Source organism: Aedes aegypti, chromosome 3, assembly GCF_002204515.2.
Source record: "Aedes aegypti strain LVP_AGWG chromosome 3, AaegL5.0 Primary Assembly, whole genome shotgun sequence".
Lineage (NCBI taxonomy): Eukaryota > Metazoa > Arthropoda > Insecta > Diptera > Culicidae > Aedes > Aedes aegypti.
This window is the reverse complement of record NC_035109.1, coordinates 361,315,100-361,340,775: the sequence shown is the minus strand read 5'-3', so window position 1 is coordinate 361,340,775 and position 25,676 is coordinate 361,315,100. Positions and strand designations below refer to the sequence as shown.

General features: G+C 39.8%; 1 protein-coding gene across 1 annotated transcript; it reads left to right on the top strand.

Moving 5' to 3' along the window:
* The first annotated feature begins 1,042 nt into the window (after positions 1-1,042).
* On the top strand, positions 1,043-25,432 carry LOC5568521 (dihydrolipoyl dehydrogenase, mitochondrial). Its single transcript, XM_001652293.2, has 4 exons — positions 1,043-1,297; positions 1,502-1,657; positions 19,166-20,338; positions 24,885-25,432. Exons 1-4 carry the CDS (start codon positions 1,256-1,258, stop codon positions 25,038-25,040), a joined length of 1,527 nt encoding a protein of 508 aa, XP_001652343.2. The 5' UTR covers positions 1,043-1,255; the 3' UTR covers positions 25,041-25,432.
* The last annotated feature ends 244 nt before the right edge of the window (positions 25,433-25,676 follow it).

The window sequence follows — 25,676 nt, the reverse complement described above, 5'->3', positions numbered from 1 at the left end:
CGCTGTGTTCATAAAAATCGTAAGAATGCAGCGCCACACTAAAAAACTGATTTCAAAATCGCGCGAGTTGAGGCGCGTCGCGAGTCTCACTGGCGCGATCCGGTTTGGTGGCGGTGCGACAATAAAATAATACATGGAGCGGAGCGGCTGAAGTATAACTTGTATCTGCTTAGTAAATTTGAAACATTTTTTCGTAATTTTAGTTGCAATTTTGATGTTTGTTTAATAGGCCTCAACTCGGTTTCAAGTAAATATAGAAATGGGGCCTTTTTGGGAAAAGGCCGCATTTGCGATTAATATCCTAATTATCGGGAAATGAGATGGGGCCTTTTAGAAAAATGATATTTTTTCAACTTTCATGCATATTTTTGCATGACTATTGTATGATACAGTAAGAATAGGCTCTTATACACTTAAATCAGCAGAAACCCGATTTGTTTACATTTTGGACTTGAGGCCTTTTCAATTGTTGGTCTTGAATTGTTTTGTTTTGTTTTTTACTGATTTTCAAAATAAAATGAAAATGGCGGCAGTATAGAAAACGTAATATAATATGCATTTCGGTGAATAAATCCCTTTTATCCTTCAGTTAGTATAAATCGCAGATATGCAGTCCTTGGGGTGAATAGACCAAATATGCTTTTAGTATCGCTTTTAGGCTTTTTAGTATATATTTTTTTAATCGTGTACAGGAGAGAAACTTGAATAACACTATAGAGTTATAACTCCCCTCTCATATTGCCAGTGCATTCCCAACGAATCAAGGACAACATGTACACCCCGATCAGTGGGGTGCACTGTATCCGGCGGTTGAACGGAACGCACGTAACGGGGTGCAGTTTAAAGCTGGGCGGATCCGTTGGCGTTCTGTACTTTATTCGTTCGGAGGTCTCAAAATTTTAACGATCTGTTGTTTAGCCTTTTTGTATTGTTATGCGAGGTTTCACCGTTACCGTTTCAACATTCCTACCCCCGCTAGTTGTGTTTCTCTCATTCTTCTTTCATCCGTCATTCGTGGCAAACACCAAAACGTCAAAACGTGGTCCAAAAAGAAGCGAAAAATCGACCCGAACGAAACGCATCTGGCGAGTGTGTGTGCTTCTGGAAGTGCTGAAGAGTGAAATCATTCCTTCTTTCCTCTGACGACGACGATTGCTGCCCGATTCTTCCGGTTTTTGTCCCCCTACAGTGCATTGTTTCCCGGATCGGAGCGTACTTTTGCTGCTGCCGCATTTCTGCCACCAGTAGTTTAAAAATGCAGTGTAACATTCGGCATTTGGTGAACCTGGCCGCCAAGGTTAGTTTCGTGATGTCCCGTCTTTCCGATTTCGATTTCAGATGTGGGAGCAAAATCGATTATGCAACAAGAAGACAAGATACAGAAATAGGTGGAAAGATTGAATGTGCGAGTGCGAGGGATTACCGATACGTTTTGTAACAAATTGCGGCCAGTCAAACGAAGGTAATAATGTTATGTGTCTTCTCCCGTGTCAATTTGTAGGGCAATTCCGCCGCTGGTTTGCGCAATCATGGGGCCATTCTCGGAGCGCTTTACGGACGGTTCTATTCGACGACACACGACGCCGACCTGGTGGTGATCGGTTCCGGCCCCGGAGGATATGTGGCCTCCATCAAGGCTGCCCAGCTCGGAATGAAGGTGAGTGGATTCCGGAGTTTCGGAAAAGTGGACGGATTTTAGGGCGAACTATACGATTATGGCGAAAAGAAGTAATACAACAGTCTTGTTTACGTCATTCATCACACGAAAGCACTTAGAGGCAAAGACAAAGTCATGCTATGCGCAAACAGCTGCTCTCATGAGTGTTTTTTGCTTTTGATCAGTGGATGAGTTTCTTATCAGTAACAATGTTGCAGGGTAGTCTTCCTATCGTTATTGATTCGAGCATTCCTATTTATTCAAGAGATTAGAGAAAGTGGAAGTCTTCCATTTCGATTTGCCGATTGCTGTTCTGCAGAGGTCACAGTCAAATTTAAGAATTTAGGCATTTGAGATTAATTGTCGGATTTGGAGAATCCTTATCATTCGAACATTTGCCATTATTCATAAAATTTACACACGAGCCGTGGGTTGAACATCTCTCTAATAAAGATAAAAATAATATAAAATATACCGTGCAAGCACTATATTCTGAACGGTTAAGAAAATGCTACTTGAGTAGCTTTATTGTGGATTTTAACTGGTGGTAGGTAGGTTTATCTTTTCCGTTCCATATTATTTTAACATTCCTCAACTTTGGGGATTAGTGACTCTGAGATATATGGAAAGATTTCAATAACTCTTGCATGTACCTAAGTTGTATATGTATTAGGCCAGGTATTAGGGTGTCCCAAAAATTCACTTTGTCAGAAATCTTGGGGACTCAACCATAAAATGGTATCAGGTATCAGAAGGCCGTCTCCAAATTTGTGCCATCGCCATATTTGAGCCTCTCGTCATCTACCCGATTGGCAAGGAAAGGGAAGGGAAAGATGAGAGGAAATAGGGGTGGGGCCCCTTGAAGAAGGAAAAACGCACAACTGACATGAGAGCATGTAGCTCCATATCACAATGAGTTCTGAATCACAACTATCACACACAAATGAGTAAGCACGCAGAATATTTGCTATGTGATAGTGGCCTGTCAACGCTCTGACCAAGAGACTGCAATTCTGCTTTGACAGATTCGTCAAATACTTTGCCACCCTTGGAGATGGCTCAGTAATGTACAATTTTGTTTGACGACACGACTCTATTCCAATAATGCTTGTGTTGAGTTGCCGCCCAAGCATTTATCTGAAGCTTCACCCAGTACTTCGAAATTGGACTAGCTGGCTCAGAGTCAATGAAGTCATGCGATGCTCCATCGCGAGCTAGCTCATCAGCCAATTCATTTCCAGCGATGGAAGAATGACCAGGTACCCACAAAAGGCTAATAGAATTGACTGAATTCAGTCCCTCAATTTGAGTTCGACATGCGATAACAAGCTTTGACCTTGAGTTGGCCGAAGCAAGAACTTTTATAGCAGCCTGATTATCTAAACAGAAGTATATGACTTTACCCATTATGCGCTGTTGAAGTGTTGAGTGCACTCCACACATAAGAGCAAATATTTCCGCCTGAAAAACGGTGCAGTTTCTACCAAGTGAGTAAAACTGATTCAGCCTTAGCTCACGAGAATATACACCAGCACTAGCTCTACCTTCAATAAGGGAGCCATCAGTGTAACATACTATATTGTTTGATATACTTCTTTCCAAATAGCCAGACGTCCACACTTCCCGTGAAGGGGATTGTGTGGTAAATGTTCTGTAAGGAAAGCGACAAGCAATTCAATGCAGAGTCAGAATTAGGGCGAATGTGAAGACTAATACATTCTCAGTAAAAACGGTTTGAAGTTTGCGGGTTTAATTTTAATTCTATTTTATGTTTCCGATCGATTTAATCGCATGATGCATTTTTGTAGGATCCATTACAATATTATTTTTGTAGCAAAACATTTAACTTATTTAAATATTATGAATAACATGTTAAAATAAATAAAAATCCATCATGCGCCATTCAACAAAATTTAGAGCTGTTGCGCCCCTCGGTTTTTCGTCATCTTCAGTTTGACAACAGCGATTGCGCCTTTTGACCTCGTCCTTCTGGTTTGACTATCATCAGCTTCGCCGTTCTGCTACGCTCTTTCGCACGAACCTTTATCACTAACGCCCTTCTGCACACTCAGTTTGAAATGCGCCCTGCTGCCACACTCAAGCTCAAATGCGCCCGGTTACCGCAGAGGGGGAAGATGGGCGAAATTGACATCAGAGTTCGAATCGAAAGAGAAGATCAAATGCGCCTTTATGGTTTTCTTACTTATTTCGTGAAAAACGTTATTTTTAGGGGACAGAGGTGCATTATATGATTGCAATTTATCAAACAAACTGTTAGGTGAATAAAACTCAGTTTGTTTACAATTGTCAGTTAGGCCGTTAATCTGGTACTGTATTGAATTGTGAGATCACTTGGAGCAAGGACAATTTTGTCCCTTTTTCTCATAAGTGGAAACAACGAAGTGTTTGTAGTTCACCGGATTTTTCTCCAGTAGATCTAGTACCCATAAACGGTAAGAGCAAGAAAGCGCTTCTTGTTTAAGATGTACAGTATTGGACAAAACATTTGCAACTTTTTCGATTTTCCATACAAAATGACCAACTTTGGTAAGCTATATCTCGGTTATTTATGGACCGATTTGAATGAAATTTTGGTAGAAGATCAAACATTACTTGAATTTTAACATATATTTTTGGGTGATTTTTTCAATCACAAGTTTAAGAGCAGTAACGGTTTGACTAAAGTGAATTTTTGGACGATTTTTTATATATGACATAACTAAACACGTTGAAGAAATAGCTTCATGGTATCTTCTGCAAAGTTGTAGATTTTAACAAGATGAACAAGTTTGCTGAAGACAGTTTTTGTGTAGGGCTATCAGATTTTGAGAGAACTTATAAACTCTTGATTGGAAAAATTATTCAAAAATATATGTTAAAATTCAAGTTACATCTGATGTTCTGTGAAACTTTCATTCGAATCGGTCCATAAATAACTGAGATCTAGCTTACCAAAGTTGGTCATTTTGTATGGAAAATCGAAAAAGTTGCAAATGTTTTGTCCAATACTCTATGTGTAGTGGCACAACGTCGAAAAGAGCCTTGAGCGCTGCCGTGGGAGTCGTAGAGAATGCACCAGACATCGCCATCAGGCGCATCCTTTGAAGATGACCCACTTTTTATGGGATCATTCTCACTTCGCCCTTTTGACACCACACAAGACATACATATGCCAATATTGGTCGAACAACTGTAGTGTAAATCCATTTGATATACTTGGGTTTGAGACCCCAAGTTTTACCAAAGGTTCGCCGGCATTGACCGAAGACTATGTAAGTTTTTTGACTCTGAAATCAATGTGAGGTATCCAAGACTCTGACATACTTTACATGATCAGTTACATTAATCTCAGTGCCAAAAAGACGTATAGGTAGAATTCCATCGCGGTTTCGTCTTTCCCTTAAGGTGATTATAAAACGAAGCCAAACTTTGAATTTTCAACTGCACAAGTCTGAAGAATCTGACAACAGTTCGCGTTGAAAATCAAATGGTGATAAGAATCCCTCTTGCGGGCATCCGCAAACACTCAATTTTCGAATCGCTGCTTGACGCAGTGTCGAGAAGAGATGTCGGTTTTTGAGCATTTGATGAATCAAATTGGTAATCAGTGTAGGCAGCCCATGATTTCGTGCAGCTTCCAATATGCCATCGAAATACACGTTATCAAAGGCACCTCCAATATCCAAGAAAACACCCAAGCAGGATTGCTTCTGAGCGAATGTTTTCTCGATATCGTATACAACTTTGTGTAAAAGAGTCACTATGGACTTTTCAGATTGGTAAGCATGTTGATTCACTTGAAGAGGCATGTTAGCCAAATAAACATCACGATAATGCGTTACAGACATTTCACAAGAAAAGAGGTTAGACTGATTGGCCTAAAACCCTTGGCTTCTTCATACGCTGCACGTCCTCCTTTCGGGATAAACTTCACAGTAATATCACGCCAGGATATACCCGGTCGCAAAACTGCTTACAAGTAGCTTTTCCAAAACATGTTTCATAAACTCAAATCCCTTCTGGAGCAGCACAGGATAAATCCCATCTGCTCCAGGAGATTTGAAAGGAGCAAAACTATTAAGTGCCCATTGAATCCATTCAGTAGTTACGATTTTTTTCCTCATCTGTAGAGTCTTTTAACCACTGCTTCCATTATTTAGGAATATTGTAGTATGACCCATATTTTATTTGGTGCTCATCAAATATCCTTTCATAATTGAGATGTGGTAGACATTGGTTGATGTGTCACACTGTCCCAACTGGGCACAACTCGTTTTATAAAGTCTATCACCCTATTAGGACTACCAACTCCAAGGGCTCTAATAACCCTTTTCCAAATGTTAACATTCTTTGATTAAGCAATGCTCCGCAGTTTCAGAGTGAATGTTCAGCAGTTTCGTTTTCAGCTTGACAAAAACGACATTCAGAGGATTGGATTTTTCCTATCTTTTAAGATGATATCTACTTGGGCAGTGACCGGTCATCAGGCCAGTTATTACCCTAAGATTTCCTTTATTAAGATTCAGTATAGCCCGGGCTTTTGCTAGATTGGGTTTTATGAATCTTTTCGCTTGCTTGGATGTATCCGTGGCGTTCCAATTGGATTCTACCATGGACATTTCCCAATTTTTCAGTTTCATCCTGAGAGTGCACTCAGGAACACCACAGAACGGTTCAGGGCCAACAAAGCTCGAAGATGCTTGCTAGATGTCTTGCTAGATTGTCGGCGATTTCATTCCCCTGAATTCCACAATGATGGCCGGGCATCCAGTACAATGTAACTTCGTTCCTACTGGACAATTGCTTCAGAGAAAGTATGCATTCCCACATTAACTTTGACCTACATATGAATGCCTTTAGAGCATTCAAAGCTGCTTGACTGTTAGAGAAAATACAGATTTTTGTAAACCTATAGTTTCTTTGAGACAGACATTTGTACAGTCAATGATGGCTTGTATTTCAATTTGGAACACAGTGGGACTGCGCCCCATAGCGATTACCTTGCTGATACCAGGACCGAAAACTCCAGCTCCGGTATTGTCGCCCATCTTTGACCCGTCGGTATAAAATACAATAGAACCTGGACGAAAACTTGGCCCACCCGGAATCCCAAATATAGTGGCTTGGTTTAAACACTTTAAAGGGAACATCATAGTTGGTCTTCGTTGTCATCCAATCTTCTATTGTTTCCATATCTGAATTCAAATTGAATTAGAATTAGATTGTCATTGATATACAAGCAAGTCTTTGCAACTTAGCCAGCTTCTTCTGAGTGGTTACCTCTTTTGTCTTGGGCCACCATACCAGTAAAGCATAAGTAATTTTTGGTCGGACTATTGCTGAATAAATCCAGTTTACCATATTAGGACGCAGTCCCCAAGTTTTTCCTAGGGCTTTACTGCCGTTCTACGCATAATCGTCCCATGTTCCAAAATATGCAATCGAGAAAAACGCGTTTAAAGATTTTAACACATTTAGGCCTCGTATTGACCAGGTGTGTGGTGAATTAAATTAAAATCTTTACAACAGTATAAAGAATAGCGTGTTCATTAGAGTCAAGAGTTTTTATTATGGGAATAAAGTAAATTTAGCTACGAAATTCAAAGTGGGACTGTTATGCCTAGAAATACGGGGTTTTTGGTGAATTTCTACGCATAACAGTCCCACTGATATTAGTGACCAATTATGTGCTAGGCGTAATGCTGTAGATGACCGTTCTTACGGTATAGATTGTACCGAGTGTAGCGGACGTATATCCTCAAGACTATCTTAAGGCACCTAATGACGGCTCAAGTGACATGTGCCAAACGGAGCCACGTGTGGGGAAGTGAAGAAATACGATTTTATAGTTTGGGATGGAAAGCATAGTTTTCTGTATGTGTGATAATGAGACAATGTATGAGTTAGTGAAAGAAAGAGTGGATGAGTAAGTTAGAGAGTTTATAAGATGTTATAAATTAATATATCGACTCTTCCAGCTGCAGGCTTGACAGAAACTCATCTGCGAATTCAAGGTTATTTTGCGGAGTAAATATTTAACTCAAAATTCACGACACAAATCTTCACACGATTTGACATTTCTTTGGACTTGGTTTGCAAAATCATGATTTTTGATACATCGCAAATAAAGCTTCAGAATCATCAACATATTTGCCACTTGCATCGAAGAACCAATTACCCAGAATAACCCAGTATGTGGCCAGGTCACCCAAAACCTCTTGAACTATTCTTCTTTTGACATGACTTTGACTTCTTCTTGACTTCATCAAGTTGGTCGCAAGATAGGTCTCAGAATCGCCAATATAATAACCACCTCTTCTGGAGAACAGGGTACCCTAGACAACCTGGCATGTTATCAAGTTATCCAAGAACCTTTGAATTACCCTTATTTAGCCTTGATTTGGGAATTTATGTAGTTTGATGTTGCCAGCTAGGTTTCAGAACCGATGGTTTAGAGGTCATTTCCCCCAGGGAACCGGGAATTCGGAACAATCCGACATGTGGTCAAGTTATTCAAGTACATTTGAACCACCTTTAGACATGATTTGCAAATTCATGAAAATTGATATGTCGCAAGCCAGGTTTCAGATTCGCCAATAAAATATGGCCACTTCCACCAATGAACCGGTATTCGGAACAACCCAGCATGTGGCCAAGTCATCCAAAAACATTCGAAATATTTTTATTTAGACTTGGTTCGCTAAATCATGAAGTTGATTTGTCGCAAGCCATGGACTCGAAAATAAAAAATAAAACAGGTAGTGTTCCACATGGGATGTAAAGCCAACGTAAGAAGGTGTTCAAAACGATTTTCCCAAACACCAGCTAATTCAAAACTGCCTACTGACTATTTTGGTCGAGATCAGCGCAGCGAATTGTATAGTGTGACAGTTATGCGTAGAAATACAGTAGTGGGACAGTTATGCGTAGAAATTCAACAATGGGACAAATTGACTTGGCTTGCTTTTCATTGAGTTTCCGAACAAAGTAAATTTTTGGTGTGTGTTTTCTAAAACTATACGTAAAAATAAACTGTTTAATGACAAAAAGTCAAAATGCACAAAAAGTAACATGGGACAATTATGCGTATAACGGCAGTTTATTGCAGACCCATATCTTTACTTTTTACTATTTACATTATCTTTACGTATGACCTTGCTCAGATGAGAGTTTCAGTTCAATTTCTTATCCAAAGTAATCCAAGGTGTTTAACTTCTTCCGAAAATTGAATTTGAAATCCATTCAAAGAAGGTTGTGTAAGCTTTACTCTTTTCCTTTTGGTAAAAGGCACGATAATAGTTTTTGAAGGGTTTACGTACCTTAAGGTGAAACTCCGTTGAATCCGTGAATTTCTGAGTGAAAGTAGTGGTACTCAAGAAATATTCTCGTAACTGTTGGTAATAGTGAAGTTATAATTAATAAGACATCGTTGCCAGTTATCACTGCATCAGTTCGAGTATTTTTCACTTCGACTAAATAATATTGCTTGATTTCGTTATTAAACATCAACATTTCTGACAGCACTGCAAGCAATCAGCCGACCCAAAATTAGAAAAATGAAAAAAGCGAAAAATTGTGATCGGGTGATTGTTTAAGCACGGTTCTGCAAAGTTTTAAGTTGATTCCTTAAGAACTACGTGTAGTGAAAGTGATACAATTGAACGAAAAGTGTTCTCCGTTTGCGGGTGAATAAGTGTAAACAAAAGTAGCAACTTGCACCGCTCGCGATGAAAATTAGCACGAATTGTGAAAGTTTGACTAGTAACTAGTTACCAAACTATGAAAATTGAAAGCTAAAAGTATTCTGATGTTCTTTTAGCAATTTGGGATTGATTAAATAAAGGTTAGTGAAAAAAATTGAGAAATAAATGTGAACCACCGTCAAATGTGTTTGTATGTGTGAGGAAGCCATTTTTCCAGCCATGACTGGGATTCCTTCCTATATGTCCTTAACCCCTCTTTCCTACACCATTCGAGAGTAATGTTCAACGCAGTTTGCAACCGATCGGAAATCGTGTTATCAAACTTTCCACGAACCAAGATGGCCACATCATCAGCATATCCAATTACTTCAAAACCTTTATCTTTTAGGTTTCTAAGGAGTTCGTCTACTACAAGAGACCACAGTAAGGGCGATAACATTCCTCCTTGAGGACATCGCTTAGTAGATTTTATAGATATTTGCGCACCTCCTAGATCAGCAGAAATTGTCCGATCCTTGAGCATAGTCATAACCTATTCGATAACACTTTTTTTATTTATTTACACCGTCTTCGATATATCGTACAGACTGAATTTAGTATATAAAAAAAGTAAAATCAATTTCTTATTCTGTTTAAAAATATGTTCTTCGTCACGTCAAAATCAAATTTGTCTCCAACATCGTTGAATGCTCGCAAGCAAAAACTCAAGGAGCTGTTATAACCATAGTTAGTCCGATGATTTGGTATGTACAGAAGAACAGCGTTCCGAAATCTTCTAGAAGGAGCATTGAAACTCAGCAGCTCCAGTAGTGCAGGGCAATCTATTCCCCCTTTGATCAGGTCGAATATGAACAAACGTTGCTGATTGGTACGTCTGGCTGACAAAGATTCCAATCTTATCAGCTGGCATCGTTCATGGTAGCTCGGCAAATTCCTTGCATCGTTCCACGGTAGCCTACTCAGCGCAAACCTCAGGAATTTTTTCTGCACTCGTTCTATTGAAAGTATCTGCGTAACCTGAGATGGACACCAGACAGGAGAGGCATATTCTAAGATGCTCCGCACCAAAGAACAGTACAGCGTTTTTAAGGCGTAAACATCTGTGAAAGAGTTGGTGTGCCTTCGAATCATTCCTAGAACGGAGAATGCTTTGGCGACAGTCAGCCCGATGTGCTCGTTAAATCTCACCTTGAAATCTATCGTAACACCAAGGTCGCAAATTGAATTAACGCGAACTAGCTCCTCCGCCCCGATGAAGTACCGATGCTGGTAAGAGGTGTTACAGCGAGTAAACGAAATTATTTTACGTTTCCCGCTATTCACGCGCATGCCGTTGTTGTCGCACCAGATGAGCATGATGTCGATGTCCTCCTGGAGGGCGATGCAGTCCTGAGGAGATGATATGGTGCGGTAGAATTTCAGATCATCCGCGAACGACAGATTGCATGAAGAGAGCAACGAATACAAGTCGTTTATGAAGACGTTGAATATAAGTGGCCCCAAAACACTTCCTTGTGGAACTCCGGACGTAATGTTGAACGTACGAGAACGCGTTGAGTTGACCATCACAAAGGCGTATCGGTTCGTTAGATATGAGTAGAGCCACTCGGTGAGCCATCGTGGAAAGCCCAAGCGCTTGAGCTTCTCGATCACCACAATATGCGGCACCGTGTCGAATGCTTTGGCAAAGTCTACGTAAATAGAGTCAACCTGTTGCCTTGCTTCCACTTCCCGAAACAACGTCGATACATAGCTCATTAGGTTCGTTGTCGTTGAGCGATTTTTCATGAATCCATGTTGACTTTCGGAGATGATCGATGTCAGTGTGTTGCTCAGAGTTTTGTGAATCAACTTCTCCAGAATTTTCGAAAGACAGCATAGTATGGATATACCCCGATAATTAGAAACATGATTACGGCTCCCGGATTTGTAAACCGGAACAATGTAGGCCATTTTCCATGCAGCCGGAAATGTCCTTTCGCGAAGAGAACAATTGAAAATGCATGTTATTGGAATACACAATGCAGCAGCGCAATTCCTTATTACCAGGGGAGGAATACCATCGGTTCCGGGCCCTTTTTTTATATCCAGATCACGTAGAGCTTCTAGGACTTCATCCGGTGAAAATTGTAAATCAGGAAATGAAAAATCATGCTCTTGCAAGTGTGCAAAAATATTCGAACGCTGCACAGGCGATACTTTGCTGAATACACTTTCAAAGAACTCTGCAAATAGATCAGCGGCTTCCGAAGTGTTGTGAGCTTCAATTCCGTTATATGTTACGCTCGGAGGAATGCGATTACTAGATTGAAGATTTTTCACGAATTCCCAAAATCGAGACGGGTTTTGCTTGAGACTTGACTGTACTGTAGAAATGTAGCTCTCGTAGGTGGATGAAAGTAGCGTTTTATACCGTATCTCAATTTCTTGAAGATGACTTCTGTCGCAATCGTCCCTTGATTGAAAGAATTTTATCCAAGCCCCTTGCTTCCACTGCTGATCTCATAGAGCTATAGGATGCATTATCGAATGCTCCTTCAATATCGAGAAAAGCAACCACGGCTATTTCTTTGGCTTCAAGAGATTTCTTGATTTATTTATTTATTGTCGTCAATCATGTTTGTAGACCGTTTATTTACCAGCGACTGCAGCGCCGTGATGGTAGATTTACCTGTTTGATACGCAAATTGATATTTACAAAGCGGAATTTGTATTAAACTTGTTGACTTGATGAAGTCATCAATTATTTTTTTTCCATTATCCTTAAAAGAACAGAGGAAATATAGGTCTAAAGGCTTTGGGAGTTGTTTTATCCTTTCTCCCAGCTTTTGGAATGAAAACAATTCGAACCTTTTGCCACGCTTTTGGGATATATGAAAGCGCAACACTTGCTTTGAATATTTTGGTTAAGAGCGGACAAAGCGTCTCTTTTCCTTGTTGCACTAAGCCTGGGAAAATGTCATCTTTCCGGGCAGATTTGAAAGGCTGAAAAGAACTTAATGCCCATTTGACCCTCGAAGGAGTGAAGATTTCACAAGCTTTCTGAAAGGCATCTATCGGCCATACATGTCTTGCCTCATCTGAGACCTGTTCTTCATCTGAATATGGGATCGATTCAGGGGAATGAGTTCGCATCATCACGATACTGCGAGCTGAAGCCAGAGTCTCGTAACTATATGAAAAGACATTTGGTTCATCGATAGATGCTATGTCCACACATCCGGGGAAGTGTGTATTGAATAAATATTATAAGTAAAGTCATCAATAGGTAAGCGAATTTCGTTCACTTAAATCCTTAGATTTTGCAAGAATTTTGTTCAGCCGACTAACTTTACTCAAGCTGGAAACATTTGTACAAAGGTTTTTTTTTTCAGTTGGATCGTTCAGTAGAACGAAGAACCTTGTTGTAAGCCTTGCGAACCGACTTGAACGACCCTGATCCAGCTGAACGGCGTCTGTTCCAACTCCTTCTACATTGTTTCCTGAGACTAGTCAGATCGGAAATCTACCATGGGGTACCTCTTGTAGTCTTTTCACAGACCGCAGAGGATAATCTTTCTCCAAAAGCTCCCATAATGTAGGATGCTGTTGTATCAACGGCATCATCCATATCACTTGGATTTTAAATGGACGGAGAATAACCATGAAATTTGGTCACAATCAACTCAATATAGAGTTCCCAGTTTGTTGACCGGAGATTCTTGAAACGCAAAGTCTGCGCAGTTACATTTGAATTTTCAAAGAAGATGTAGCAATGATCAGATAATATATGGTGCCTTAGAAGCAAGCTGTGAATTGGCCGAGAAGGAGGGTACCTACGAAACCTATCCGGGATGTCCGGTGAGCAAGGGAGTTCTGCAGTACGATATGTGGAACAAAGAGCCAACAGACATGTGGGATTGGGCTGCCTTGAAGGAAAAGATCGCCAAGCATGGCGTTCGCAATTCCCTGCTCCTGGCTCCGATGCCCACGGCTTCGACGGCGCAAATTCTTGGAAACAACGAATCATTCGAACCGTACACTTCCAACGTTTACAACCGACGAGTGCTGTCCGGCGAATTCCAGGTAAAGTATAACAGAATCACAGGGCTGGAAGCAGGTCTCTTCTTAGTTATTTTTTCTCTATTTTAATGCAAGCCTCTAAAAAGTCTCTTTTTTTAACGGAATGTTTCTAAAGTCTTCATTTTAACCAAAATGTTCTCTTAAGCCACTTTTTCACTGCTGCTAGCAGTGAATTAGCATAGGCAAGTTTGTCAGAAACATCGAATTTATTGGAACCCCTCTCATCGTGACAACATGTCAACTTGATGATTTCAGATAAAGAGCTTTTGGTTCATGTGGGAATATTACATGTTGCGGTTTGGAAGGTGGTGGTTGGTCCCTAGTGATAAATCCAACCTCCGTTCTGGTCACGATCTTCAGATTATCGTGATTCGTCAACATTCGTATTGATAAAGTGGGAGGACAGAAGTAAAATTTGAAAGAAACGAATGCCAGAACAGGTATCCACCGGCGACGCCAAACGGACCAACGTAATGTGGTGTAATTTGGAATTTGTGGATTGAATACTGACACCTATATTTTTTTTGCCAAGCATCAATATGGATGACTCTCGAGGATTGCTTAACGTAAAAGGGGTTATGACAAGGTTGTGGATTTACTGGGTAAATCCATCACATTGGGGTTATGACTTTGTGTCTAGTCAGGAATAGGGTCTGATTGGTATGGTAGAATGCAATAGAGTTCGGAATTGATAGACAGACTTTGAGGAAAGAAGTTTTCAACGTAAGGCAGCAGCACCTTGGAACTTGGAGGGCGCAGATCTGGAGAGTTGGGCAGCTGTTCATGCTGGGTTACATTATGTAGAAAGTGGAATCTGTTTTGCCGCGCACAAATTATGGGAAGTATTTGAAAATGGCTTCTTGTTTAGATTGTGTAACGCAAGAGAGCATTTTTAGTTCTGCGTTATATTAGGAGGTTATTATAGTGCAGGGTCTACTGATGACTGTGTAGGTATTTTAAGGGTGATTGAATGAAAGTTTTGTTGAGGGTAGTTATTGTTGAATTTTAGCATTTCGTAATTGTTTTGAAATGTTTGTCGTACAATGAGAAAGAATTTTGGGGTATTTGTTTGGTTATTATTTGCGCTTTTGCACTTGTAAATGTTTTATTTAATAGAGATACTTTGTGTTAGGGAAGTGTAGGAGGATAAATTATAATTTCTTAGAATTTTCTGATAGAGGCAGAGTTCACATGTTACTTAGGTATTGGAAAGCAAATGAGAACCACATTAAATAATAGATAAACACTAATGCTCATATTTTTATATTTTCATTTCATCGCGGTCCTCATTGCCCGAGCGGAGACGATAAAACTCGAGTTGGATATAATCGACACAACTACGATACGGAAAAGAAACAGATGAGAAACTATCGATACATTTATTTAACTATAAAAACCACGTTTTAACGTAATAACTTTATTTATTTCTTCTCGTTTCAGCAATCCAACAGCCAAACCATCTCTACTATCTTTTTCATTTCCTCTTCGTTACATTTATAGTCCCTCTGGTACTGAATCGAATGACGCATTCCGCTTTTTATCAGCGCTGTCTTTGCTGTACGTTGAGCATGGTGTCGGAGGTGGTGTGCTGTGTAAAACATCTGATGTGCTACACGGCACGCTACTTCCGGCATTTTGTTGGCGCGCGGGATGGGCAGTGCTGGTGATGATGTGGAGGGCGCTATTCGGTTTAGTGTCAGAGGGACTATATCTATTTAATGTATCTGAAACTTGTGAGACCGCTTTAAATACCGGAGCCTGCTTGTGGAAGATCCCGGTGTGCTAAACGGTATAGGACATGTTAACGGGGGAGGCTTGGTAGGTCCTCACCTAGCCCGTGTCTAGATAGGCGGACGGATGTCTGCCAGGGTGTGGATCGAGCAATTACAATTACAATTACAAGATGTAGCAATGATCAGATAATAATTCCTCATCTGATACATGCCGATTCGTCAACTCGTGACCGATTCTATGCGAGCAGAGCGTTATATCTAACACTTCTTCTCTCTCTTTTAGATACCATGTAGGTTGGGCGATTGCCTATGTTAAGTAATCCAACATCTGTACTACTTAAGTATTCCATCAGACTGGAGCATCTCAAATTGATATCTGAGTTGCCCCAGATGATGAGATGAGCATTGGCATCACTGTCCACAATCAGCGGAAGGCTTTTTGTTACGCTGTGTACAATTCGTTTGAAATCATCCGTTGGGGATGGTTCATCATGTGGTAAATGTACCAAACAATAGACGTATTTCCTGTTGAGGTCAACAACAGAAACATCGATTGTGATAGCAGCTGGTGTTCAATTAGAAATGACTGTAGCAACGATTGCGTTGGTAACGAGCATGCATGCACGGGGCATGGAACGCGAGTTTGCCATTCCATGCGCACTGAATGTGACAAAGCTGGGTCCACAAGGTTACCTAGGTAGAATTTACCCTTACGAAAGTAAGGTGTTTGAATTAAGAGTCACTTGGGCAACACCACTTTGCAGAGTCTGCAAAGATTATTCGTTGCTTTTTTTGACGTTAACTACGTCTTACGGCAATATACTGGGTGTCAATTGAAAATCTAAAATTTTGCGACCGTCACGAAATTATGAAAGATTTTGGACGCTAATAACTCAGTCATTTATCGATAGATTTTCAAAATTTTCCCACCAATCGGTCGGAAATGTATACAACAATTTCCTCGAATGGAGAAAACTATTGAATATCGACAATAAACTATTGAAAATTTGGAAAATGTCGACCCCTTTCTTACGCAACCAATCACGTGCAAGCAGTTTTCCACGCTTCTTTTGCGTTCCGCTTCGCACTATAAAAGCAGACCGATTCCTGCTTCTTCGCTCATTCTTCTTTTTGCCGTCAGACTGTGAACATGGTCGGCGAGCAAGTCTCGAGTGCCTTTCGCATTCTCAGCTCAGTTTTCAATGGAACGCGAATGAAACAACAACACGCCGCCGCGACTGAAGCCGCTTGTTGAAGCGCCCATCGTCATCGCCACCGCAAACCTCATCGGGCGAGGAGGATTTCTACCAGTGTGCCGTCAAAATGTGTCCGTGTCACGCAAATTCAACAATTCAATCGGCCCTTTCCAGAGCCAACAAATGTGTTTTAAAGAGTTGATTGTGTAATATTCTTTAATTTGTTCGAGATGGCTGAAGAAAATCGACCAAAGCCGCCAAAATGTTTCCGTGTTACGCAAATTCAACAATTCAATCGGCCCTTTTCAGAGCCAACAAATGTGTTTTAAAGAGTTATTTGTGTTATATTCCCTAATGTGTTTACCACATACTTGCTATAATCTCTTAATTCATCTCATAGCATCATACAATAATTGATTTATTACGAATAATTGACAATACGGCAATTTGAGGATGTTTCCGAAGACGCTGCTGCAGTGCCGTCGGGATGCAATAACAGCATAATGCTCATCTTGTACATCCCTTACCTAGTCATCAGTTTCATATTGCCTATTTCCCAGATAAGAAAACGAATAATTTGAAAGGAGGAGCATCATCTGCTATTCTAAGGGTATAAAGAATCCCTCCTTCGTTGAATTCGGTTTCATTCTGTTTTCGCTTTCGAGCTGGTAAGAGCTCCTTCAAACCTGCTCAGCTCCTCGCTACCAGAAGCAAGCTGTTGATCACCAAGTGGCGGCAAGTTTGTACGAGACGGCTGAAGAAAATCGACCAAAGCCGCTTGTTGAAGCGCACATCGTCATCAGACCGCAAATCTCATCGGGCGAGGAGGACGCAATCAGTGCGCCGTCAAAATGTGTCCGTGTTACGCAAATTCAACAATTCAATCGGCCCTTTTCAGAGCCAACAAATGTGTTTTAAAGAGTTGATTGTGTAATATTCCCTAATTTGCTCGAGATGGCTGAAGAAAATCGACCAAAGCCGCCAAAATGGGCCATTCAGACCATTATGGTGATATCTGCGCTGTAGAGATAACTATAATGGGCCAGCATCGATTCTGTTTTGCGTGTTTATTAAGCCAAATACCACAACGAAGCAAAAGAAGTTCTTCATGACTCGGAATTTATTCGAGTATCAGAAGAAGAACAGACCAATGATCGTGACAGGAAATTTAAACATCGATCTTACCAACCAGGAAAATATCGAGTTTGTGGATTTCATGGAGAAGTACCTGAAACTCAAACTAGCTTCGGATCCCTCTAAGCCAACCAATCTCAGCGGTTCTTGTGTCGACATGACCTTCACGCGCAACATTCGGGTGGAAAACAAGAGTTATTATTCTTGTTTCTTCTTTCATCGACCGATTCTTTCGGTGCTGCAGTGTTAATCAAACAAACGGCCCTTTTCAGGGCCACCGATTTTTTCAAAAAGAGTTATTAAGCATTGAAAGGAAGGTTGCAATTATGACATTTGTCTATAATACAAATGCAGCAAATTACATGGCGTAGTTAACGTCATGCGGTCGTGTCTTGTTCACAACCCCCACTGATTTTTCATTCTGAAGATTGATCTGAACTATCCTAACCCGGCTAGACAATCGTCACCGTCAAATGGAAAAAGTTGGCGACGAAACTAAAAGAAACATCGTCACTCAACCACCGCTACTCAACCATGGCTACGAATCTGACGATTGCCTGCCCTGATCCTAACAGTAGCCACTACACAAACTAGGCAGGATTATGCAAATAGCACTATCTGGGGAAAGATCTATTCTAGGGAATGGTACATTCTGGGGAATAAGATTTTGGAGAATGGTTCGTTCTGGGGAACGGAATTCTGGGGAATAGTTTTCGGGGGAATGTTATAGAATCTGTCCTCATTGAGACAGATCCTGCTTCTCAGCTTAATGTTCAATGAGCACTTTCACAGTTACCATCATTGCACCAGTATCCGCTCATGCCCCTAATTCCGCTCACTAGTGTAAACACGAATTTTTCGTGTCAAAAATCATCGTTTTTCGCACGGATATATTCTAGCAATATTAGCAATATACAAATTAAGTCGTCTGACATTATTTTCATTTGATAAAACAATTCTTTATTAGGCGGTTATTAGACCACTAGATAATTTTGTGTGTTCCAATAACCGCTCATGCAAAAAATTTAACAAAATTTCAAAGAAATGTCGATTTTAGTATCCAGTTTTCTTTATTGCAGTAGTAGCTATGGTTGACCCTAAAAAATATCAGGATAAACTTAGATGCAGTAACAATTGCAATTAAATATTTTGTTATGGAAGTTTATCAAATTCTTTTTATTTTGCCTCTGATTACCTATACTTGCAGCTACATTGTGACTTGAAAATAGTTTTGATCGAGACAATAGTTATTTTATAATAAACATTTTGACACATAACTTCCCTTAAATGAGCGGAATCTGGTGCACTGATGGTATTAACTAAGAGTTTTCTTTGTCAAAATTGCTATTTTCTGGCTGGTACGATGATACACTATGCCTAGGGAAGTCATTGAAATTTCCATTACGAAAAGATCCTGGACCAACCAGGAATTAATTCCAGACACCTCCAGCATGGCATTGCTTTATATCCTCGGAGTCTAACCACTCGGCTAAGGAAGGTCCCACTGATTCATCCATGATTTCTTAATTTTTCAAAGATATCCGCTATTTGGTGCTGTCCGGGGCTAGGGGATGTACCCTTTATTGGTCTAAAGACTTATTCCTATGCATTTCCACAGTTCATACCATACCATTTTGCGTTCAAATACCCTAATAATCAATTTCTTCTTTTATCCCACAGACCGTCTGCATCGAGAAGAACGACACCCTCGGTGGAACCTGTCTAAACGTGGGCTGCATCCCGTCGAAGGCCCTGCTGAACAACTCGCACTACTACCACATGGCCCACTCGGGTGACCTTGCCTCGCGTGGTATCCTGGTCGACAATGTCCGCCTGGATCTGGACGTTCTGATGGACCAGAAAACGAAGGCCGTCAAATCGCTGACCGGTGGTATCGCCCAGCTGTTCAAGAAGAACAAGGTCACGCACCTGAATGGGTTTGGTACCATTACCGGACCGAACACCGTCGTGGCCAAGATGGCCGATGGCAGCGAGGAGGTTGTCAACGCCAAGAACATCATGATTGCCACCGGTTCGGAAGTCACTCCATTCCCGGGCATTGAAATCGATGAGGAAACCATTGTTTCGTCGACTGGCGCCCTGAAGATGAAGCAAGTTCCCAAACGTATGGGACTGATCGGAGCTGGTGTCATTGGCTTGGAGTTGGGTTCCGTTTGGGGTCGTCTGGGAGCCGAAGTTACCGCCATTGAATTCTTGTCCTCGATCGGGGGTGCCGGAATCGATCAGGAAGTTTCCAAGTCCTTCCAGAAGATCCTTACAAAGCAAGGCTTCAAGTTCTTGCTGGGAACGAAGGTTGTCGCTGCCTCAAAATCTGGCAGCGGCGTGACCGTTAGCGTTGAAAATGTCAAGGATGGAAGCAAGCAGGAGCTGGAATTCGATGTTTTGTTAGTGTCCGTTGGCCGTCGTCCATACACTGAGGGTCTTGGTCTGGAGAACGTTGGCATTGTCAAGGATGACCGAGGCCGTGTTCCAGTGAATAGCGTCTTCCAGACCATTGTACCGAGCATCTATGCTATCGGAGACTGTATCCATGGTCCTATGCTGGCCCATAAGGCTGAAGATGAGGGCATTGTGTGCGTGGAAGGTATGCAGGGAGGCCATGTCCATATCGATTACAACTGTGTGCCAAGTGTGGTGTACACGCATCCGGAAGTGGCATGGGTTGGCAAGAACGAGGAGGAACTTAAGAACGAGGGAGTTGCCTACAACGTCGGTAAATTCCCCTTCATGGCCAACTCTCGTGCCAAGACCAATAACGACACCGATGGCTTCGTCAAGGTGCTGGCAGATAAGCAGACGGATCGTGTGCTTGGCGTGCACATTATTGGACCGGTTCGTATTGAAACACGTTTATTTTTACACATAAAAGTTACACATTACGCATTAAGGGTCAAAAATGGCCCATGAATTTGAAATGCTCTCAAAAATCCAGTTTTGAACCGATTTCGAATATTCTGACATTTCTTCCAGGGATTTTTCCTGATATTCCTTCAGAGATTCATAGAGAAATTCTTCCAGAGAATTCTACAATGATTCCTCCCGAAAAATCTCTACAGGGATTCTTGCGGAGATGCCTCCAAGGCTTTCTCCAGGATTTGATCCAGAGCTATATTGAGGAAATCTCTTTAAAATTATTCCAGATATTCTCAGATTTCTCCAGAAATTCCATGCGAGGATATCCCCAAGTAGTCCTTGCAGGGCTGGTAGCAAGTCACTTTTAAGTGACTTGGTCACTTTTTTCGACCTGGTCACTAAAAAGTCACTATTTCCAACAAAAAGTCACTAAAGTCACTTTTTTCAGGAAAATGGTCACCAAAGTCACTTTTTTGTGATCGGATGATAATGAAATTTAAGGCTGGGTTAGCTTTTCAAACAAAAACAACAAGAAACAGATTTTTGTTATTATAAAGACAAGAAAAGTGTGATTTTGAAATCAAAGTGTCAAGATTCTTGACTCAAAAAAAGTAGAGACTCCTGGCTAACTATATTATTATTGAATCCTTATTATGGGGAGGTTCAGCCCGAGACTGGTTCATCCCCGCCCTTCCATCTTACTTTTTGGAAGAATTCAAGTGAATATTCCGTAGACAATTCCGATAGAAAAATTGAAAAATTTCGTTGGAAAAACTTTGGAGAACATTCTGGCAAAACTTAGAAAGCAACATTAGGATAAATTTGTTGTCCGAAAGATTTTATTAAATTTTGGCAAAAACCAGAACCAATATCTGATATGAGTAATCTATGGCTATACAAGATATCCAAAACCAGGTTTCTGAAAATAAACATCATCAAAACTCCTCCGGAAGATAAGCCAGAGAGGCTAAGAATAACAACCAAAATAAATTATAAAAGTTTGTCAGAAATTCGTCCAGGACTTCAACAGCAAGTACTATTTTTGCTGGAAATCATTTCAGATATCACATCAGAAATTCCAACGTGGCCGTGCGGTTAGTGTGACCAAGCTTTTAACCGCATGGGGGCAATATGAACATACAGGGCAATATGAGCCACCCCGGTTTTGACCTCAAAACAGTGTTTTAATGTCTAGTGTCATTAGGATCTGCTAAAGGATGCCTCAAATAGCCACCACAATAAAAAACCGTAAGAATATTCGTTTGAACACTCAAGATATTTACACAAATGTACAAATTTGTCCTTCGCCATGAAAAGCTTATAATCTTGGCAGTTTTTAATTAAGCCTATAAGACAATTATATTTATAATTCTGGTAAATTTTACCAATCCATTGAAACTTCTGATCATAATGAACAGTTCGTGAGCGAAATTAGATTTGTTTGTAAACAAAATTATTGAAAAACAATATGTTATTTTCAAGATGAAGGGGCGGGGCAAAATGAGCCACCTAGATTTAAGCAAAACAAGCGATGTTTTGAACATAAAAATACATTGCCTAAATAAACCAGATTATTTTTTTACTGCATAGTCATCTTTATGCACCATAACAAGTGGAACACTTTACTAGAAAATATGTTGAACCAAGTATCGCAATTTAGTACTAGTATAACATGGTCTGTTTACTATTTATTAGGTATCTTTAAAAAATAAGCCGCTAGAATCAATAATTTCAAGCAGAGCTAATACAATTTCCTTTCCAATAATGTACTCTTCACCACTAACTCTTCTCTATACTGTTTTAAATAAAAATCATTCGATTGAATGAGGTGGCTCATAATGCCCCATATGGTTGGTGACCATGTAGAAAAACATGGTTTTCCAAAAAGTTCCTGAAATAATTTGCAAGTTGATGTTAACATTAATTATCGACGTAACATGGAAGATAACATTTTATAGTACAAGTCACTTGCATTTAAACCATATTTTTTGCTGTTTTTCTATGCATTCCATGATGTTTTCCTTAGGCGGCCCATGTTGCCCCGATCACCCCTACATGATTCCATAATGAATGATAGAACATTGTTAGACGATAATAATTAATCAACAGTGTTGTCAGTGGCTATTCTCTAACCCAAAATCCACCTGTTCATGAATTTCAGCAACAAATATGTGCTTTCTATCGTTTACTGTTTACTTTATAATTTAAATTTGCAAAATTCAGGGTCGTAGATCAGATAAAACGTGAGGTTACGAGTCGCCACTGATTAATGTGATTATTTTCAATAATTCATTTATTGCAGTGGCGATTCCCTAACCTCAAATCTACCTGTTCCACGATTAGAAATTCTTGAATTTCAGCAACAAATTTGCATGTAATGAGTAGAGATTTGTTAGAAAGGACGATTTCAATAATTAACTTTTTGATTTATAATCTAAATTTGCCGAAATAGTCATTTTTAAAGTCGTAGAACAGGTAGAAAGTGCGGTTACGAGTCGCCACTGATTTATTGAAATGCTGATGAAATTCTAATTCTTTATATACGACATTCAACTAATTTGTTCTTTTCTCGAGTTCGTTAATAATCAATTGTGTTCTGGAGTTATTGTTTATTTGGATTCTTTATTTTACAGAAATTCTGCCACAAATTTAGCATGAGTTTCTATTTTTTGTTTGTTTTTGAACTTTGAATTCTGTCCGGAATTTTTCAAAATTTACTGAAATTTATTCTCAATTTTCACCACAATTTTGTCTACAACCAAACCTTTTTCCTCGATTTATTCCACAGCTTTGTTAAGAAATGCTTTAAGTAATTCATTTTGCATCTCTACTTCAAAATCTTGCCAGTAAGTTCATCATGTACAGGAATTTTGTTTAGAATTCTATCACGAGTTTGTTTACCAAAGTTCATGTATTTAATTTTTTTAAACTGAAATCAGAGATATAACATAGTAACCTTATTTTAAGCTAATGTTCGTCTCGTAAATAATGATAAATGAAATCTCGAAAAAGGTTATCTTTCTGACCATTTATGACAATCAAGTCTTATCTCGGATAGATAACCGTTACGAAATATTTGAAATTACTGCAGTTCTCTACATTCTCTACGCCTAATATGTAGAATGGTTAATATTCACTTAGACCATACTTTCATTTCTAGTCATTTCAATGACTAATACTTTACTTGTTAGATAAAGTCTAACACATCGAAAAAAACCTTGGAGGAAAGGAGATAGTTTTCGTCTGAGTTTCAGGACATGTCAACATTGTCGGAAATAAAGCCGCCGACGAAGCAGCCAAACGAGGACGAATCAGTCGACCCCTAAAAGAAGGAACCCCGATAGAAGATTTAGTTGAATGGTTCAGAAATCTCGTTTATTCATAATTTCATGAAGCATGGCTGAATGAATCAACTGAAAATTAGCTTAGAGTCATTAAGCCTACTACTGCAAAATGGATCGACAGATCAGCTCTTGCAGAGCAAAAATGTTTAACTAGTTGTCGTACAGTCGACTCACCAAAGGTCACAAACTCGATAAAACATCACCTCCAGTCTGCAGCATGTGTCAAGAATAGAACAGCATAGAACCCATTCTAATCCATTGTAATCAGTTTAAAAGTCTAAGAGACAAAATAGGATTAGCTAAATCAAAGAAAAACATTTTGAAGAATGACAGAAAATCAGAAGGAAAGTTATTAGCGTTTCTCAGAAGAGCGAAATTGTTTGAATTATTGTAAATAATTAAATCTTTTTTAAGAGGCAAATTAATTCAATAATTTAAAGCCTCTATAATAAACGCAAAACAAGACAAATACTTGTAGTTTTCAAGTCACTTTTAGGCCACTTTTTGGTCACTATTTGGTCACTTTTTTGATCATTTTGGTCACTAAAGTCATTATTATTTTGCTGTCTGACTGCTACCAGCCCTGTCCTTGCGAAGATTTCTTCAAGGATTCCTCCAGAGATGCTACCATTAATTCCTCCAGGGACGGATTCGTATATAGTTTGCTCTCGGTATCGCAACATGAATTACTCCAAGGATTTTTCAAAACATTCCTGCAGGGATTTCACCAAAAATTTCTCCAGAGATTTGTTATAGGCATTCAAAAAATTTCTGCGGGGATGTCTTCCAATATTTACTTCAATATTCCCTCTAGACATTTCTACAAAGAGTACATCATGAATTTAGTCAGGAATTAGTCCAAGAAATCCTCGTGGGTTACATTATGAAAATCTCTACAAGAATTGCTTCAGAAAAATCTCATCATGGATTGTAGAGAATTAAAAATCCCTAGTGGAAACCCTGAAGAAATCGTTGTAGGAATGATAGGGTAGATATTATCTTGGAGGAATTTCCGAAATCTCTGGAAAAGTTTTTGGGAGAATCTCTGGAGAAATTCCTGCAGGGATCTCTTGGGGAATTCTTGAATCTCTTTTCCCTACAAAGTGTCGATTGGGCAAAACTGCCTTCAATGCACAAGGAAGGTTAAAATAAATGTTCCTAACAAAATCATCTCTCCACAGGCCGCTGGCGAGCTGATCAACGAGGCTGTCCTGGCCATGGAATACGGAGCGTCTGCTGAGGATGTTGCCCGTGTCTGTCACGCCCATCCCACATGCGCGGAAGCGCTACGAGAGGCCCATACGGCAGCCAGCTTCGGCAAGCCAATCAACTTCTAATAAGCTAAGTTTGTACCATAATTAAACGTAAAACGATAAACTATGCATAGTAGGAGAGCTACCAGAGAAGCGCGTGAGGGATTTTTTCGGCGGCAATCCCTCTCTACGAGATATTAAGGTACATACCAATTGGACGAATATCATTACAACTAGCAAAAGTGTTATCTCTTCGTCATAGTGCTGCACCGTAACAAAAGGTAAGTCTAAATCAACTCCCCGATACACCTAGATACTGCTAGACACTACGATACATCTCGATCATATTGGACCATCGGTCCGTTTTTGTTAGCGAACAAGTACCAGCAATTGATTACATGTACTTTTTTGTAAGCAAAATCAAAAAAAACTTATGAAATATATTAAATTATTGTTTTAGAAACAATTCAAAAAAATATTCATGAATTGATGATTGCTAGAAAGAAAACTTCCTTGTAAACATGTTGTCTCAAAACTAAAGCTTTTCAAATACCCTGGGCTTGGGATTATACTTTCCAGGGAGCGATGATTTTAGATATTTGATTGCTGATTGTATAACATTTTGCGGTAATCAGGGCTGGTAGCAAGTCACTTTTTTTCGACCTGGTCACTAAAAAGTCACTAAATTCACTTTTTACGATAGGAATTATTTTAATGAAT

Excerpts from the sequence above, each read along its gene's own strand:
- LOC5568521 (XM_001652293.2), top strand. The coding sequence starts at position 1,256 with ATGCAGTGTAACATTCGGCATTTGGTGAACCTGGCCGCCAAG. Across the intron at positions 1,658-19,165 it reads CTGCCCAGCTCGGAATGAAG|ACCGTCTGCATCGAGAAGAA; the intron begins GTGAGTGGATTC and ends TTTATCCCACAG. Across the intron at positions 20,339-24,884 it reads GCGTGCACATTATTGGACCG|GCCGCTGGCGAGCTGATCAA; the intron begins GTTCGTATTGAA and ends ATCTCTCCACAG.